A 16,818-nucleotide genomic window follows, 5' to 3' on the forward strand; every position below is an offset into this window, starting at 1 on the left:
TGTTGACCAGGATGGTCTCGATCTCTTGACCTCGTGATCCACCCGCCTCGGCCTCCCACAGTGCTGGGATTACAGGCTTGAGCCACCGCGCCCGGCCGTGTTTCTTAAACTTTAATATGCATATGAATCACGTGGGTATTTATTAAAAATACACATTGATTCCGTAGGTCCTAGGTAAGGCCTGCAATTCTATATTTCTAGCACGTCTTGGGTCGTGCTGATACTACTGGTCTGGTGTCCTACAACACAGCACTATTTACATTTTGAGCTAGGTTATTCTTTGTTGTTGGGTATGGGGAGGGCTCTCTATGCATTGTAGGATATGTAGTAGCATCCTTGTCTCCTACCCACTAGATGCCAATAGCAGCTCCCCCATCCGGCAGCCATAAATCTCTCCACACCGGTAAAATATCCCCTGGGAGCAATATTGCTCCCTGCTGAGAACCACTGTTCTTAATCTAACTAACTCTCTTACATTTGAGGAAACTGAAACTTAGAATGACTTACCGAAGACAGGAGAGTTTGTTCTTACTCTGCCTTTGTTTAACTTGGTCCCAACTCTGTTGTTTTTTCTGTCACCTAAGGAATTTCTTGTCAGTTTTTGTTTACTACTTAAGTTGGTAAGGTTTTTTAAAATGTGATATCACTAGCACTTTTTATGTTTAAGACTTGCAATGTCATCTTGTTATCCGACTCTTAAAACATTGCGTACAAGTGGGGTATATTGCCACCAGGTGGCAGTGAATACCCTAGGTGAGTGGCTGGGACAACCAGGTTTACATAGTATGTCATATTAAATAGTGGTATGCATTTTAATTTAAAAATGAGAATGTTTACAGTCATCAATATAGCTGTGACTAGAAAAGATATTTGATACAGAGGCACATGGTTTAAAAAAAGCTTCATCTTGGAAAATGTTAAATACAAAATTCTTGGGACCAGATACCACTGTTTCTGATCTCAGAATTTTGGGGGTTTTGGAATATTTGCATTATACCAGTTGAGCATCCTAAATCTAGAAATCCAAAATCTGGTATACTCCAATGAATTTTTATGCTGGTGTTCAGAAAGTTTTGGATTTTGGGGTTTTAGATTAAGGAAACTCTGTATACATATATAGTCATCTCTAATGTGCTCTACCCTCTAGTCTTTGTTTTTTTCCTGAGATGGAGTCTCGCTCTGTTGCCAAGGCTGGAGTGCAATGGCGTGATCTTGGCACACTGCAGCCTCTGCCTCCTGATTTAAGCAATTCTCCTGCCTCAGCCTCCCCAGTAGCTGGGACTACAGGCATGTGCCACCACACCTGGCTAATTTTGTATTTTTAGTAGAGATGGGGTTTCACCATATTGGCCAGGCTGGTCTCAATCTCCTGACCTCATGTGATCCACCTGCCTAGCTAGGCCTCTCAAAGTGCTAGGATTACAGGTGTGAGCCACCGCACCTGGCCAATATATTTTGAAAGAGTTAGATACGAAGTAAAACCTTGCCAATCCTTAATCCTAATAATTCTTGACCCAAGGTAACCCTGGCTTTATCCCTAGATTTGTTTAGAATGCTTTAATTTACTTTGCATTCTTAATTTCAGATTAGACCCAATTCTGGCCTCTTCGGACCACCTTAGAAATAAAAGTCCAAGTACTATTTCCTAGGGAGTTCATGCTAGCTGGGGAAAGCTTTATGTGTTACTTGATACAATCAAAGCTAAGTTCTTAGCTTGCATTCCGAGCATTCCTGATTAGTTCTTCTAGCTATAAAATTTGAAAGAAACGAATTATAACTTTAACCATGTTTCTAACTTATACTAACAAACTATGGCACAGTGTTATTAGATAATTCCAACTAATTTGCCATTCTAAATAATTAAGCAAATATTTGGCTGTTAAAATAATCTTACAGCAGCTGGGCTTAACTGTAGAATCCTAACTTTTCTTCACTCTTGATTCTAGGCTGTTTGAAGAAGAAAATAATTAGGGATTAATTCCTAAAATAATTCTCCTTCTCAGTAATGTTACTTTGGGAACGATAGTATTATTTACGTTTTAAAATAGAGTCAAGGCTGGGTGCAGTGGCCTATGCCTTGTATTCTCAGCACTTTGGGAGGCTGAGGTGGGAGGATCGCTTGAGCTCAGGAGTTTGAGACCAGCCTGGGGACCGTGTCTTTACATTAAAAAAAAAAAAAAAAACCATAAAAATGAAAGGTTAGTAATCAAGATAAAATTAGATCCCTTTTAGGGGTATTACCTCTTGTGAAGGGTAGGTTTCAGGACTGGGTGCCGTGGCTTATGCCTGAAACTGCAACATTTTGGGAGACCACAACAGGAGGATCACTTTAGGCCAGCGGTAGTTCAAAACCAGCACAGGCAACAGAGTGAAACCCTGTCTCCATAAAAAAATTAAAAAAAAAAAAATTGCTTGGGCATGGTGGCACACTCCTGTAGTCCCAGCTACTTGAGAGGCTGAGGTGGGAGGACCACCTGAGCGTAGGAGTTGGAGGCTAAAGTGAGCTATGGTTGTGCCACTATACTCCAGCCTGGGGGACAAAAGGAGACCTTGCCTCTTTTTTAAAAAAAAAGATGAAAAAGGTTTGGTTCTAAAAAGGAATAGCTTTTGAAACAGGGAAAGGAGACAGATTTGCTAAGTAAATGCCTGTGATAAGCCAAGCACAATTATAGATCTTTTATACCTCTGTGATTCCATTTAATATTTAACAAGTTTATGAAGTTGGTAGTATTTTTATTTAATAGAAGAGGCATATTCAAGGATTAGGTAATATATGTAACAAATGGTGTAAGATTTGAATTTGAGTCTTTTCCCACCATAGTATATTGGCTCCTAGAGCATCAAAAGTTACTTTTTGTTTTTTGAGATGGGGTCTCACTCTTATTGCCCAGGCTAGAGTGCAGTGGCACAATCACGGCTCACTGCAGCCTCAACTTCCTGGGCTCAAGTGATCCTCCCTTCTCAGCTTCCTGAGTAGATGGGACACCATGCCCTACTAAAAATTTTTTTTTTTTTTTTTTTGTAGAGACAGGGTCTTACTCTGTTGCCCAAGCTGATCTTGAACTTCTGACCTCACGTGATCCTCCCACCTCAGCCTCACAAATTGGTGGGATTAGAGGTGCCATGCCAGCCAAAAGTTTTTTCAAAGGATGGGATATTTAAAGTGATGGGTTTCCAAGTGGTATAGATGCAGTGTAAAATAAAATTAAAAAGTTATGGTTTCCAACAGAGACAAAGGAAATGGACTTGTAGTTTGCTAAAACAAAGGAAATTGTCATTTAATGGATGTCAAATAAGCATTGGATGCCCTAGAGAGCCCAGTACTCTGGTAATCCTGAGAGGTAGATAGAAAATGATTAGATCCCTTTTAGGGGCATTACCTCTCGTAAAGGGTAGGTTCCAGGACTGGGTGCTGTGGCTTATGCCTGAAACTGCAACATTTTGGGGCCGGACGCAGTGGCTGTTGGGCTCAATTGATCCTCCCACCTCAGCCTCCCAAGTAGCTGGGATTACAGGCATGCACCACCAAGCCCAGATAATTTTTTGCATTTATTTTTTGTAGAGACGGGCTTTCGCCATGTTACCCAGGTTGGTCTCGAACTCCTGAACTCAAGTGATCTCAGGCCTGATTGCTTGACTGCCTTGGCCTCCCAGAGTGTTGGGATTACAGGCATGAGCCACCATGCCTGGCCAAATTCACGATTCTTTAGGCTCCTTGATTTGTTATTTTTCTTTTTGTTCCTACTGTGTGGTTATTTTGGTACCTGTACTTATATGTGACAGTACAGAGGGGAGAGGGGAAAATGGATACAGTTTATTCCTAGGGTAGTTGAGAAAAGCAGTTCATTGGTGAGGAATAAGATTTTTTTTAGATTTGAAATAGCACTGATAAATTAAAATTACAAATAGTTCTCAAATCAGCTTTCAGCGTTACAGCCTTAATGAGACATTTTCTTCCTAATGTCTAACCATTGATAACATTTTTCTGCCTATACTTATGTTTCTTATAGAGAGTGTTAACTCTTAATATTTACTGAAACAATCTTTCCCCAGGGTCTTATTTTTGTGGTAGATAGCAATGATCGTGAAAGAATTCAGGAAGTAGCAGATGAGCTGCAGAAAATGGTAAGAATATACTTTAAATTCATCATTTTCAAGGTGTGTTTTTCTGGGTGAAACTGGTGGTGTGTTAGTACATTTTACCTATGATGAGATTATACAAATGGTTTTTGAAGGGGGCTAGAAATAAACTTAAGAAACTATATTATCCACAGATTCTTAATAATGTACTTTAAAATCTCTTATAGAACTTTTTAAAAAACACATGGAAGAGTAGCTACTTCATTAAGTTGGGAGGAAGGCACAGCAGCTATTTTTTAAATGCCTCATGGGTAATCTTGATGCCTGTGTCTGGCTGAGGATATCACATTTAGCTCAGTGCCTTATTTTACTGATATCAAATCTGTATTGCCGAAGCAGTTTTGACCCTAAGAATCTTGGTTCAGATGTTTTGTTCCCAGGGTCATCGGTTCCATTTTCTCTATGTTGTGCCAATAATTACTTTAGAAATTTTTTAATAGTAATCATTAAAAGATAAGGAATTCCTTCTGAAAGTAGAGACAGTTTGGTTCACAGTGGCATTTTGCAGACTTGCCATATATTGGATTCATGTTTTCATGTGTTCATGTTGTTATTTTGAACAGAGGAAAACTTAGGAGAATCCTTGTCATGATTTTAAACTTGTAGGCATAAAATGTTTACTGAAATGAAATCTTATTATTATTTTTTTTGAGGCAGAGTCTTGCTCTGTTGCCCAGGCTGGAGGTATAGTGGCATGTTTTGGCACACTGTAACCTCTGCTTCCAAGGTTCAAGCAATTCTCCTGCATCAGCCTCCCAAATAGTTGGGATTACAGGCATGCGCCACCATGCCTGGCTAATTTTTTGTATTTTTTTAGTAGAGACGGGCTGACCAGGTTGGTCTTGAACTCCTGACATCGTGATCCGCCCACCTTGTCTTCCCAATGTGTTGGGATTGTAGGTGTGAGCCACCATGCCTGGCCTGAAATGAAATCTTAATTCTCATTCATTACTCCTAAGACTAGAGTGCAGTTTGTAAAACCATTGTGCCAGTAAATGTGTAACTAAATCATTGTTGGATTTTTGCCTGAGTCAAATGTCACCAGCTTTCCATCTTTTTTTTTTTTAAAAAAAGCACTTCATTGAGACATACTTGTTGACATACTATAAATATCAACCTTTTAAATTGCAAATCAGTGGCTTTTAGTATTCACAGTTGTACAACTGTCACCACAGTCTACTACTAGAAAATTTTCATCACCCCAAAAAGAAATCTTGGAACCATTAGCAGTCACTCTCCATTTCCTTCCTCTCCTGCGCTACACTCCCAGCCTCTGACAGCCACTAATTAGTCGGTCTCTATACAGTCACCTATTCTGGACATTCATATAAATGAAAACTTACAAAGCATTCTTTTGTGACTGTTTTCACTTAGCATAATTTTTCAGGGTTCATCTATATTATATCATGCATCAGTACAGGTTCTATTCTTGGTTCCGTTTTTGTATTTTCATGATACTGCCAACGCCCAAATAATTGTGGTGTTGTCCCACTGTTGGTCCAGCTGGCAGGAAAGAAGTCTGAAAAGTACTTCTGCTATTAAGTACCATAAGATCCTGTCATAAACATCTTATTCCCATATGTGTTTCTTGCCCTTATCAATTCTGACAATGGGTAATCATGAAGGCTGAATGATGAGTGATTTGCTTTAATGGAGTTTAGGATGATTGACTTGAAAAACAGTCTGTCTTACTTGAAGGCATATGACTGTTTGCTCTGGATTTAAAAACTGAGTGGTATGAGTTATGAGTATCTGAACTTTATGTAGAGAAATTTGGTTAATGTTTAATAATGTATATAATGCTGAGTAAAGTATATATAGGAAGGCGGTTTGTTTCAAAAATTGGATCCTGGTTGGTAGTTTTTAATGCCTTACCTTTTAATTTCCAGCTTCTGGTAGATGAGTTGAGAGATGCAGTGCTCCTGCTTTTTGCAAACAAACAGGATTTGCCAAATGCTATGGCCATCAGTGAAATGACAGATAAACTAGGTCTTCAGTCTCTTCGTAACAGAACAGTAAGTATATGGAGGTTAATATTAACCTCTTGACTATTAAGAGTTATTAGGCTGGGCACGGTGGCTCACACCTGTAAACCCAACACTTTGGGAGGCTGAGACGGGCAGGCCACCTGAGGTCAGGAGTTCGAGACCAGCCTGACCAACATGGAGAAACCCTGTCTCCTAAAAATACAAAATTAGCTAGGTGTGGTGGTGCGTGCCTGTAATCCTAGCTACTCAGGAGGCTGAGGCAGGAGAATCACTTGAACCCAGGAGGTGGAGGTTGCGGTGAGCTGATATCATGCCATTGCATTCCAGCCTGGGCAACATGAGTGAGACTCTGTCTCAAAGATAAAAAGGATAATTGTGTAAACTAGTATTCAGTTTAAACATTTATTTATTATCTCCTTTTGACAAATAATGAGCACATCATTTATTTAAAAATATGGTAATAAGCTTTAAATATCTTTGATTTTTGTAAAGATATAGAAAACTATTGTGGAATTGGTCTAAAGATTATTGATAGTCTTTTTTTTTTTTGAAGGGGGAGGTGGAAGGAATGGAAAGAAGATTATTGATAGTCTTAATTTTAATTTTGTATCTTTTAACCCTACAGCAAACATTTTGTAATTTGGCTTTCTTATTAAGGGTCCAGTATTTTTAGCAACTGAAATTTAGCTAATATTGTTTAGTAGTGTTTGTTTGCTTGTTTTAAAAGTGGAGATGGGGGTCTCACTTTGTTGCTAGGCTGGTCTTGAGGTCATGGACTCAAGCAGTCCTCCCACTCTCTCAGCCTGCCAAAGCGCTGGGACTCAAGCTGTGGTGCCCAGCTTTGTTTGCTTGTTATCAGCTTATGGAGGGGACCAGGTACCATGGCTTTCCTGTAATCCCAACACTTTGGGAAGCCAAGGCAGGATGATTGCTTGATGCCAGGAGTTTGAAACCAACCCGGGCAACAAAGTGAAACCCCATCTCTACAAAAATAAAAACTAGCTGGGTGTGGTGGCATGCGCCTTTAGTCCCAGCTACTTAGGAGGCAGAGGTGGGAGGACTGTTTGAACCCAGAAGTTGGAGGCTGCAGTGATCTGTGATTGTACCCATTGCCCTTCGGCCTGGGTGACAGAAAAAGACTGTTTCTTTATTTAAAAAAAAAAAATTGGGCCGGGCGCGGTGGCTCACATCTGTAATCCCAGCACTTTGGGAGGCCGAGGCGGGTGGATCACGAGGTCAAGAGATCGAGACCATCCTGGTCAGCATGGTGAAACCCCGTCTCTACTAAAAATACAAAAAATTAGCTGGGCATGGTGGTGTGTGCCTGTAATCCCAGCTACTCAGGAGGCTGAGGCAGGAGAATTGCCTGAACCCAGGAGGCGGAGGTTGCGGTGAGCCCAGATCGCGCCATTGCACTCCAGCCTGGGTAACAAGAGCGAAACGACGTCTCAAAAAAAAAAAAAAAAATTCTGTAAAATCACTTATCATTTGAGATCAGTGATTGAGATAAATTATCATAAACTTAGTGTTATGTACTTTTTATAGTAATTTTGCATTAACTTGTAAACAAGGCAAATACTGTGGCTGTGGTAAAAAATGAAACAACAGAGAACCTATTGCCTGTTTGAGACATCTCAGGCTGATTTAAACAACTTAAACTGGGCTGGGTGTGGTGGCTCACACCTGTAATCCCAGCACTTTGGGAGGTGAAGGCAGGTGGATCACTTGAGACCAGGAGTTCAAGACTAGCCTGGCCAACATGGTGAAACCCTGTCTCTACTCAAAATACAGAAATTAGCTGGATGTGGTGGTGCATGCCTATGTAATCCCCAGCTACCTGAGAGGCTGAAGACATGAGATTCTCTTGAGCCTGCCAGGCAGTGGTTGCAGTGAGCTGAAATCACACCACTCCAGCCTGGGCAACAGATTGAGTTCTCTGCCTCAAAACAATAAATAAATAAACAACATTAACTGTAAATGATACAAGTTTTCCATGCAATTGGCAATATGGTATACTTGCAGTGGCCTTGAAACATTAAACTGGTCAAAAAAATTAATAAAACGAAACTATGCCTTAAATGTAAATTGCTTTCTAGTCTTTATTTTCTTTTCTTGATACTTTCACATAGTTAACTGGAGATAAGATTCATTACCATCTAAAAAACAAGAACGGGCTGGGCATTGTGACTCACGCCTGTAATCCCAGCACTTTGGGAGGCAGGCAGATCATGAGATCAGGAGTTCAAGCCCAGCCTGGCCAACATAGTGAAACCCTGTCTCTATTAAAAATACAAAAATTAGCCAGGCATGGTGGTGCATGCCTGTAGTCCCAGATACTCAGGAGGCTGAGGCAGGAGAATAGCTTGAATCCGGGAGGCAGAGGTTGTGGTGACCCAAGACTGTGCCACTGCACTCCAGCCTGGGCAACAGAGTGAGACTCAGTCTCAAAAAAAAAAAAAGCAAGAACATTTTAGAATGCATGAGACTAAAGATAGTAGAATTATCTGAAAAGCTTGCCCCTAAAATATCAACAAACTCTACTCTTTCAAAAATTTACCTCTTCTACTTTGGGGTAGTTTATTAGTTACTAATTTCCCCATGATTTCTCTTTTCAGATTACGTGGTAGAACGTTTACTAAAAGGGAACTAAAAACCAGCACTGAAAGAAAGCTGAATGACTGAGGGGGCGGGGAATGTTGTTTAAATATAATGAATAGGTAGAAGTAACTTATTTATTTATTTATTTTATTTTATTCTATTTTTTGAGATGGAGTCTCACTCTCTCGCCCAGGCTGGAGTGCAGTGGCATGACCTTGGCTCACTGCAACCTCCAGAATAGGTAGAAGTAGCTTCATGTTTAAAAAATAATGTAATCTAAAAAAGTAGAGACAAAGTCTCACTATGTTGCCCAGGCTGATCTCAAACTCAAGTGATCCTCCCGTCTCCACCTCCCAAAGTGCTAAGATTTATAGGTGTGAGCCATCATGCCCAGCCAGAAGTAGCTTTAAATATGGGAGAGTTTTGTGAGAAGCAAGAGATTGAGAAGACTCCTAATTTTGATTAAGAAAGTTGAAACACTGGTTATATATTAACTGTGTTAATCAAGTTTTTTCTCGTCTTTTCTTTACAGTGGTATGTTCAAGCCACTTGTGCAACACAAGGAACTGGTCTGTATGAAGGACTTGACTGGCTGTCAAATGAGCTTTCAAAACGTTAAATGAAACTGGATAACTAACCAAGGACATGTTTGATAAAATTGGTCTAGGCTTGTTACAACAAAATTAGTTTGTATCTTGGTTATTAAACAGTATCTGGGACTGGTTTGGGCAGAACTTATTTTGTTGCCAATTATTGTTTACCAAGTATAATGTTGCTATTTAGCAATGTTATTGGTTTTAAAAAAATTCTCCTTGGGGAATAAGTATCCTCTTTCAATTTTACTTCCTATAAGCCTAAATGCCTGGACAAAGCTATTGTGAAACCTTTAAATAAATCTGTTTTGAGTGGTTTTTGAGCCCCAGACAAATAATGTTTTAAAGTTATCCCCTTGCTACTTTACTGACACCTTTATCATTCCTGAGACAGTCTGCTAATTTTAAAATGTAGCATTCCATTTGTATTTATTTCTCTCCCTTGCCAAAAATGATTTTCTAATATTGCTTGTACCAGCCAGGGAAAGATCCAAAACACTATTCAGCTCTCTTGCACTGAGGAAATTTTTTCCCCCTGCATTGACTCCTGGCCTACATCAGCCAAACTTACCTCAGTGTGGTTTGGATTTGATAGCTAATTAGTTCCGTGCTGGTTGCAAAGAATTGATATTTAGATGGTTTTTAATATTCAGCAGATTGTCTTCCTTTATATCATGTCTTTTTTTTATGTTGCATGTTGCTTTTGTTATCAGCCTGATTTTTTGCTCAGTATATGATAATTCTGCTGATGTTTTATTATTGGGCAGACATATCTTCATTAAGAGTTTTTGGAAAACTCATCAAATTCAATGAATACATTTTCTTCATAACCCATTTGGAATTATTCCTAATAAAATGGTAAAATACGTAATTGTGTGTTCTTCTTGAGTCTTGAAGGTATTTGAAATGTATTTTCTCATATAGCAAACTTTGCGTGCATATTTTGTGTACTGTGAACATTAATACAGATCCCACTGGTAGGTTACTAATTAGTATAAAGTGGAGATCTGGGTTGTTCTCATGTGTATAACAACATGGGGAGCACTATTAAAAACTTAAGTTTTCTAAAGTCAGATCAAGAGTAAAAAGCAGGCGTGGCACAGTGGCTCACGCCTATTAACTTAGCACTTTGGGAGGCCGCGGCAGAAGGATCACTTGAGACCAGGAGTTCAAGATCCGCCTTGGCGACATAGTGAGACCCTGTCTCTACTTAAAAAGAAACAAACAACGGGGGAGAGGCATGGCGTGTGGAGTAGTGCGGGGAGAGTAAAAGGCTATATAATAGAATGAGCCGCCCCAAAACCACAAATGCATGTGTTTTTAGTTAAGGTTAATTAAGAAAAATTCAAGTGCTGCTTGTATGGCCAATATAGAGACTAAGTGATGTTACTCTTCTACAAAAAAGTTTCACAGGCACTTTTTTCTTTTTTAAAATGGAGTTTCGCTCTTCGCTCAGGCTGGGGTGAAGTGGCGCAATCATGGCTCACTGCAACCTCCACCCCCTGTGTTCAATCGATTCTCCTGCCTCAGCCTCCCGAGTAGCTGGGAGTACAGGCGTGTGCCATCACACCAGCTAATTTTTGTATTTTTAGTAGAGACAGAGTTTCACCATGTTAGCCAGGCTGGTCCCAAACTCTAGACCTCAGGTGATTCATCCACCTTGGCCTCCCAAAGTGCTAGGATTACAGGCATGAGCCACCATGCCGAATCACACTTTTCTTTTTAACATGATACATTTTAGAACTTCAACAGAAAGTTGCGTTTAACTCATAAAGGTATACCTCATCAACTACATCTATTAAGTTGTTAAGGGCTCAACTTGATAACTGAGTAACTTAGTTTCTGTCTGTATTCTAATGATGTATTCTTAATGGCTAAGGTCATGCCACTGCATTCCAGCCTGGGCGAGAGAGTGAGACTCCATCTCAAAAAATAAAATAAAATAAATAAATAAATAAGTTACTTCTACCTATTCATTATATTTAAACAACATTCCCTGCCCCCTCAGTCATTCAGCTTTCTTTCAGTGCTGGTTTTTAGTTCCCTTTTAGTAAACGTTCTACCACTTAATCTGAAAAGAGAAATCATGGGGAAATTAGTAACTAATAAACTACCCCAAAGTAGAAGAGGTAAATTTTTGAAAGAGTAGAGTTTGTTGATATTTTAGGGGCAAGCTTTTCAGATAATTCTACTATCTTTAGTCTCATGCATTCTAAAATGTTCTTGCTTTTTTTTTTTTTGAGACTGAGTCTCACTCTGTTGCCCAGGCTGGAGTGCAGTGGCACAGTCTTGGGTCACCACAACCTCTGCCTCCCGGATTAAGTTTGCTAGCATATCAGATAGCTGAAGAGATTTAGTATGTTTAAGATTATTTTATCACATATATAAAATTAAAATTTAGGCCAGGTATGGTGGTTCATGCCTGTAATCCCAGCACTTTGAGAGGCTAAGGTGGGCAGATCACCTGAGGTTAGGAGTTCAAGACGAGCCTGGCCATATGGTGAAATCCCATTTCTACTAAAAATATAAAAATTAGCTAGGTGTGGTGGTGCACATCCATAATCCCAGCCACTAAGGAGGCTGAGGCAGGAGAATCGCTTGAGCCCAGGTGGTGGAGGTTGCAGTGAGCCGAGATCGTGCCACTGCACTCCAGCTTGGGTGACAGAGAAAAAAAAATTTAGCATGTTTTAAATATGATTGAGTACACTGTGAAGATGGCCAATTTGCAAAATAATTTCCCATATAATTTTGAATGTCATATTAGCTCAATTTTTAAAAAATTTATTTAAAAATCTTGAATTTAGAGCTTTCTTTTTAAAATATATTTTTAATAAGTAGAGTTTGATTTTTTTTTTTTTTTTGAAAGACGGGATTTCACCATGTTGGTCAGGCTGGTCTTGAACTCCTGACCTCAGGTGATCCGCTTGCCTTGGCCTCCAAAGTGCTTGGATTACAGGTGTGAGCCAACACGCCCAGCTGGTCTTTTTTTTTTTAAGCAGCATAACTTGGTTATATTCAGCCACTGTCATTTCAGTTTCTCAGGAATTAGTATTTCTGATTCTTGCTATCTGCAAATGTGTACCTAAATCAAGATTTAAAAGCAGTAGGAACTAGATTGTTTCATAACATTGTGACTGTACTGAATGCAACTGGCTTATACACTTGAGAATGTTAATCTCATGTGAATCATGTGAATTTTATCTCAAGAAAAAATGATTTGGTAATATATCAGCAAACAGTACTGTATGGTTATTCTGAAGTTAGTGCTAAGAAAAAAAAATCAAGTTAATACAGCTCTAGTATTTTCAACATTTAAAAAAGTACTTTCTCATAAAGCAGGAGCATAGAACTTATATATTACCCATGTCAGTTAAAGCTGTTAAAAATTGCCCTCTCTACCCCCAACAAAATGAACTCTAGAGTAGTTTTCTGGAGACAGGGTCTTGCTCTGTCACCCAGGCTGAAGTGCAGATCACACCTTGATCACAGCTCACTGCAGGCCTGACCTCTTGGGCTCAAGTGATCCTCTCTGGTTTCCACCTCCTGAGTAGCTGGGACTACAGACATGCACTACCATGCCTGGCTAATTTCATTTTTTGCAGAGATGGGGTCTCACAATGTTGCCAAGCCTGGTCTTGAACTCCTCAGCTCAAGTGATTTTCCTGCCTTAGCCTCCCAAAATGTTGGGATTACAGTTGTGAGCCACTGTGCCTAGCCCTCTAGATAGTGTTGCCTTCCTGTACTATATCGGGCAATTATTGTATTATTATTATTTTGAGAAAGAGTTTCGCTCTTGTTGCCCAGGCTGGAGTGCAGTGATGATCTCGGCTCACTAAACTCCCCCTCCTAGGTTTGTGATTCTCCTGCCTCAGGTTCCCAAGTAGATGAAATTACAGGCACCCACCACCACCCCCTGCTAATTTTTCTATGTTTAGTAGAGATGGGGTTTCACCTTGTTGACCAAGCTGGTCTTGAACTCCTGACCTCAGGCGATCCACCCACCTCGGCCTCTCAAAGTGCTGGGATTATAATAGGTGTGAGCTACCATGCTGGCCAATTATTATGCTCAAAACCCGGAAATATTTATTTTGTGTTTAGAAAATTAGTTTTAAGGCCGGGCGTGGTGGCTCAGGCCTGTTATCTCAGCACTTTGGGTGTGGCTGCAGTGGGCAGATCACCTGAGGTCAAGAGATTGAGACCACCTTGGCCAACATGGAGAAATCCTGTCTCTACTAAAAATACAAAGAAAGTAGCCAGGCGTGGCATGCATCTGTAGTCCCAGCTACTAGGGAGGCTGAGGCAGAAGAATTGTTTGCACCCAGGAGGCAGAGGTGGTAGTGAACCAAGATCATGCCACTGCACTTCCAGCCTGGCCACAGAGCAAGACTCTGTCTCAAAAAAAAATTTTTAGAATATTAATTCCTATAGCAAGAACTTGTGACATTATAAAATGTGGTTTACCAAAGAAACTCACTAGATTTTCCATGTTTTCTTAAAATTAATTTCACTAAAAAATCCAAATGTAATAAAAAAAATGCAATCAATCACATGGGTTGCTTTAAACAGACATTTCTGGGTGCCTATGGGCAGTGGGAGTAGACTCAAAGTTCCAGCTCCTCGGATGAGGTGACCCTATTAAAAAATAATAAAATAAAAAACAGACATTTCTGAATAACAATGCATTCTAACTCATGAGTACAAAGAAATGTGTATGCTATTTATGCATTCTTAGTGTTCGATACCTTTGGACTCCAGTCATTCTAAAATATCTGTATACTGGAGATTTGATCAGATTATATGATACTTCACAATAACATTCCATGTCCTAACAATCTGAAATGCCTGTGTACAATCTGAGTATACTGTTTAGTCAGAAAAGGATATAGAACATGGAATGTCTGTAAAGTGCTGAGTTTTTCTGACTAGAGTTTAATCGACCTAGTTTTAATGTGGAACCTGTATATTTTTTCATGGGCATGTTTGAATTTTTTCTTTCAAAATGTTTCTCAACTTTTCAAAGTGACACTTTGTGTTTTCTCCCTATTCACTCTAAAGGTCCTGTCAACATCTTTGTTTGAAAGGAGACCAAAAACACATTTTAAAAATGAAAAAAAAATATCCACAAGAGAATCAGGTTTGGGTTTTAATCTATTATTTACATATTTGTAAACAACTGCTGTTAAAATGCTCTCAAAAATGGTATTTAGGAAGGCACAATTTGGTGGCATCAATTTTTTATTTATACTTTTTTTCTAAACAAGATCCCAAGAAACTTCCATTTTCATTTTTCCCTTGGTCAAGTGCAGATAAAACCCTTTCATTATCAAACTTACTAAAAGTTAACCATACATTTGATAGTGAGCAGAATATGAAAGTACAGATGGTATCAAAAGAGGAAAATTTTTATGATACTGGGTTCAGAGATTAAAGAATTTGAAACAAGGGCTTTCCTGACTGGGGAAAACCAAAGCTTTTCCTGAAGGGGGTGGGCTTTTAATACCCAAGCTATTAATTAAATGCAGAAATGAGATAACATAGTTATCCTGAACATCAAAAAAGCAACAGCTAAAGTATTATAAATAATGTATTTGACAATTTAATTAGTAAAGCTCCGTTACCACTCTAGGCTAGACACTAATCAGCGTAACCATTTGCAATTTCTAATTTTAAAAAGTTTGGTTTCACATTTAAATTTTCTTTTACTACATATATATTACATATATACACACTGTTGTCTGTAACTCAAATTATAATGCTTGTCTTTAAAAAGAATAGTATTTTTTTATTTCAGAGATGCCTAAAAGTCCCACTACTCACCCTTTTTCCTATTTATAAAAACCAACAATTTTGAAATTACTTCCAGCATAGAAATGCTCAATGATTCATCCAAAATTTCAAGCCTGTATCAATAGGTAGTTTCTTATAATGTATTGTGCTGTATTCTCTAATATCATATGGTCAGATACCCTGTTCATTTGTGAACATTTCTCATGGGCAAGAGTAATTAAAGACAATGAGATCAAGTTGAGTATGTTGCTACTAAATTGTGAATTTGAATACTAAATTTTGAATGCTAAATTGTGCTTGCATCCTAAAAATTAAAATGAGCTGCAGTAAGAATTAGAATATAAACTGTGTTCATTTGTACCATACACTAAAAACTAAAATCCTAAAAATAAGAATGAAAATACTTTACTTGTTCGTTGAAAAATGAAAGATGAGAAGCAATAACAATTGGTGACGATATCTTTTTATCTTTTGTTAAAGCTCTGAAATTGTAGTAAATCGCTAACTAAATTGAGGTAGAGGTAGACCCTAACGTTATACCTTCCATGTTTTAGGTCTCTCATCTTAGGTCTCTAACGTCACCTATAACTTAGTCTCTCACCTTCACTTATATATGTTTTCCCTCTTAATACATAAACATGATTCAGTTTGGAATGTGTTGTTATGAAAGAAAAATTAAGATCATTCAAATGGTACTTTAAAAATTCTGAAGTACTAGCTAAAAAAATTCACTTATAAAAACATGTACACAAGGGCCAGGCATGGTGGCTCATGCCTGTAACCCTAGCACTTTGGGAGGCTGAGGTGGGAGGATCATGTGAGGTCAGGAGTTCAAGACCAGCCTGTCCAACGTGGCGAAACCCCGTTTCCACCAAAAATACGAAAATTACCTGGACATGTTGGTGAGTGCCTGTAATCCCAGCTACTCAGGAGGTTGAGGCAGGAGAATCACTTGAACCTGGGGTGAGGGTAGGGGGCGGAGGTTGCAGTGAGCTGAGATTGTGCCATTGAACTCCAGCCTGGGCAACAAGAGCAAAACTCCGTCTCAAAAACAAAAAAAAATGTACACAATAATTGAATCTTCCTTTTTTTTTCTGAGAGCCTCAAATTGGAGAAAAATAATTCAATTTTCTATTTTGCTAGTCATAAATATATCTGTTTCTCCTCCAAATGTAGAGAAGAAAAGGAAAGAGAAGATTTGTGATGCAAACATTAACAGTTTCATAATAAAGACATCTGGAACATAACTAGGAGTATTGAACATTTACCATTCCCCTTCAAAGATTACATAAAAACTTTGATTCATATTAAATTTTTTTGCTAAAGTAACTACTTCCTTTTCAGACTTCAGTTCCATTAGACACACATCTATTTCCATTTTAAATCACATACAAGTGCTATGTGATCAGAGGGATGGGAAACACTAGGTAAGGCCTGGTGGGTGGTAACTTCTTCATGACTAGGTAATGGAATCACCTGTTCAACTTCTAAAGCATTTAAGTCAATGAAAATGTAATCTAGACATCCATGAAAGCCACCAACATAATTTGTGTAAGCAGGTTCACCACAAGCACTTTTCAGCTTGAAGAAATGCGTAAGAGACATGTTGCATCTTTCCTCCTCCCCATTGGAAGCCCAGTCTTCATGATCCTCTGGAATGCTGCCATTGATGACAAAATGATACATTCCTGTTGATGGTGTACTATTAAAGT

General features: G+C 38.9%; 2 protein-coding genes across 2 annotated transcripts in view; one reads left to right on the forward strand and one right to left on the reverse strand.

Moving 5' to 3' along the window:
* The window catches only part of ARF4 (ADP ribosylation factor 4), a 24,203-nt gene extending 14,013 nt beyond the window's left edge, over window positions 1-10,190 (forward strand). Inside the window, exons 3-5 of the mRNA XM_037738116.1 lie at window positions 4,031-4,125; window positions 6,030-6,155; window positions 9,259-10,190. Of these exons, the coding sequence (XP_037594044.1) occupies window positions 4,031-4,125; window positions 6,030-6,155; window positions 9,259-9,345 (308 nt within the window). The 3' untranslated portion in view covers window positions 9,346-10,190. The remainder of the gene's footprint in view (window positions 1-4,030; window positions 4,126-6,029; window positions 6,156-9,258) is intronic.
* Window positions 10,191-14,449: 4,259 nt separating this feature from the next.
* PDE12 (phosphodiesterase 12) overlaps window positions 14,450-16,818 on the reverse strand; it is a 5,813-nt gene continuing 3,444 nt past the window's right edge. Inside the window, exon 2 of the mRNA XM_037738117.1 lies at window positions 14,450-16,817. Within this exon, the coding sequence (XP_037594045.1) occupies window positions 16,475-16,817 (343 nt within the window). The 3' untranslated portion in view covers window positions 14,450-16,474. The remainder of the gene's footprint in view (window position 16,818) is intronic.

The sequence above is a fragment of the Cebus imitator genome, unplaced genomic scaffold (assembly GCF_001604975.1).
Source record: "Cebus imitator isolate Cc_AM_T3 unplaced genomic scaffold, Cebus_imitator-1.0 Scaffold48, whole genome shotgun sequence".
Taxonomy (NCBI): domain Eukaryota; kingdom Metazoa; phylum Chordata; class Mammalia; order Primates; family Cebidae; genus Cebus; species Cebus imitator.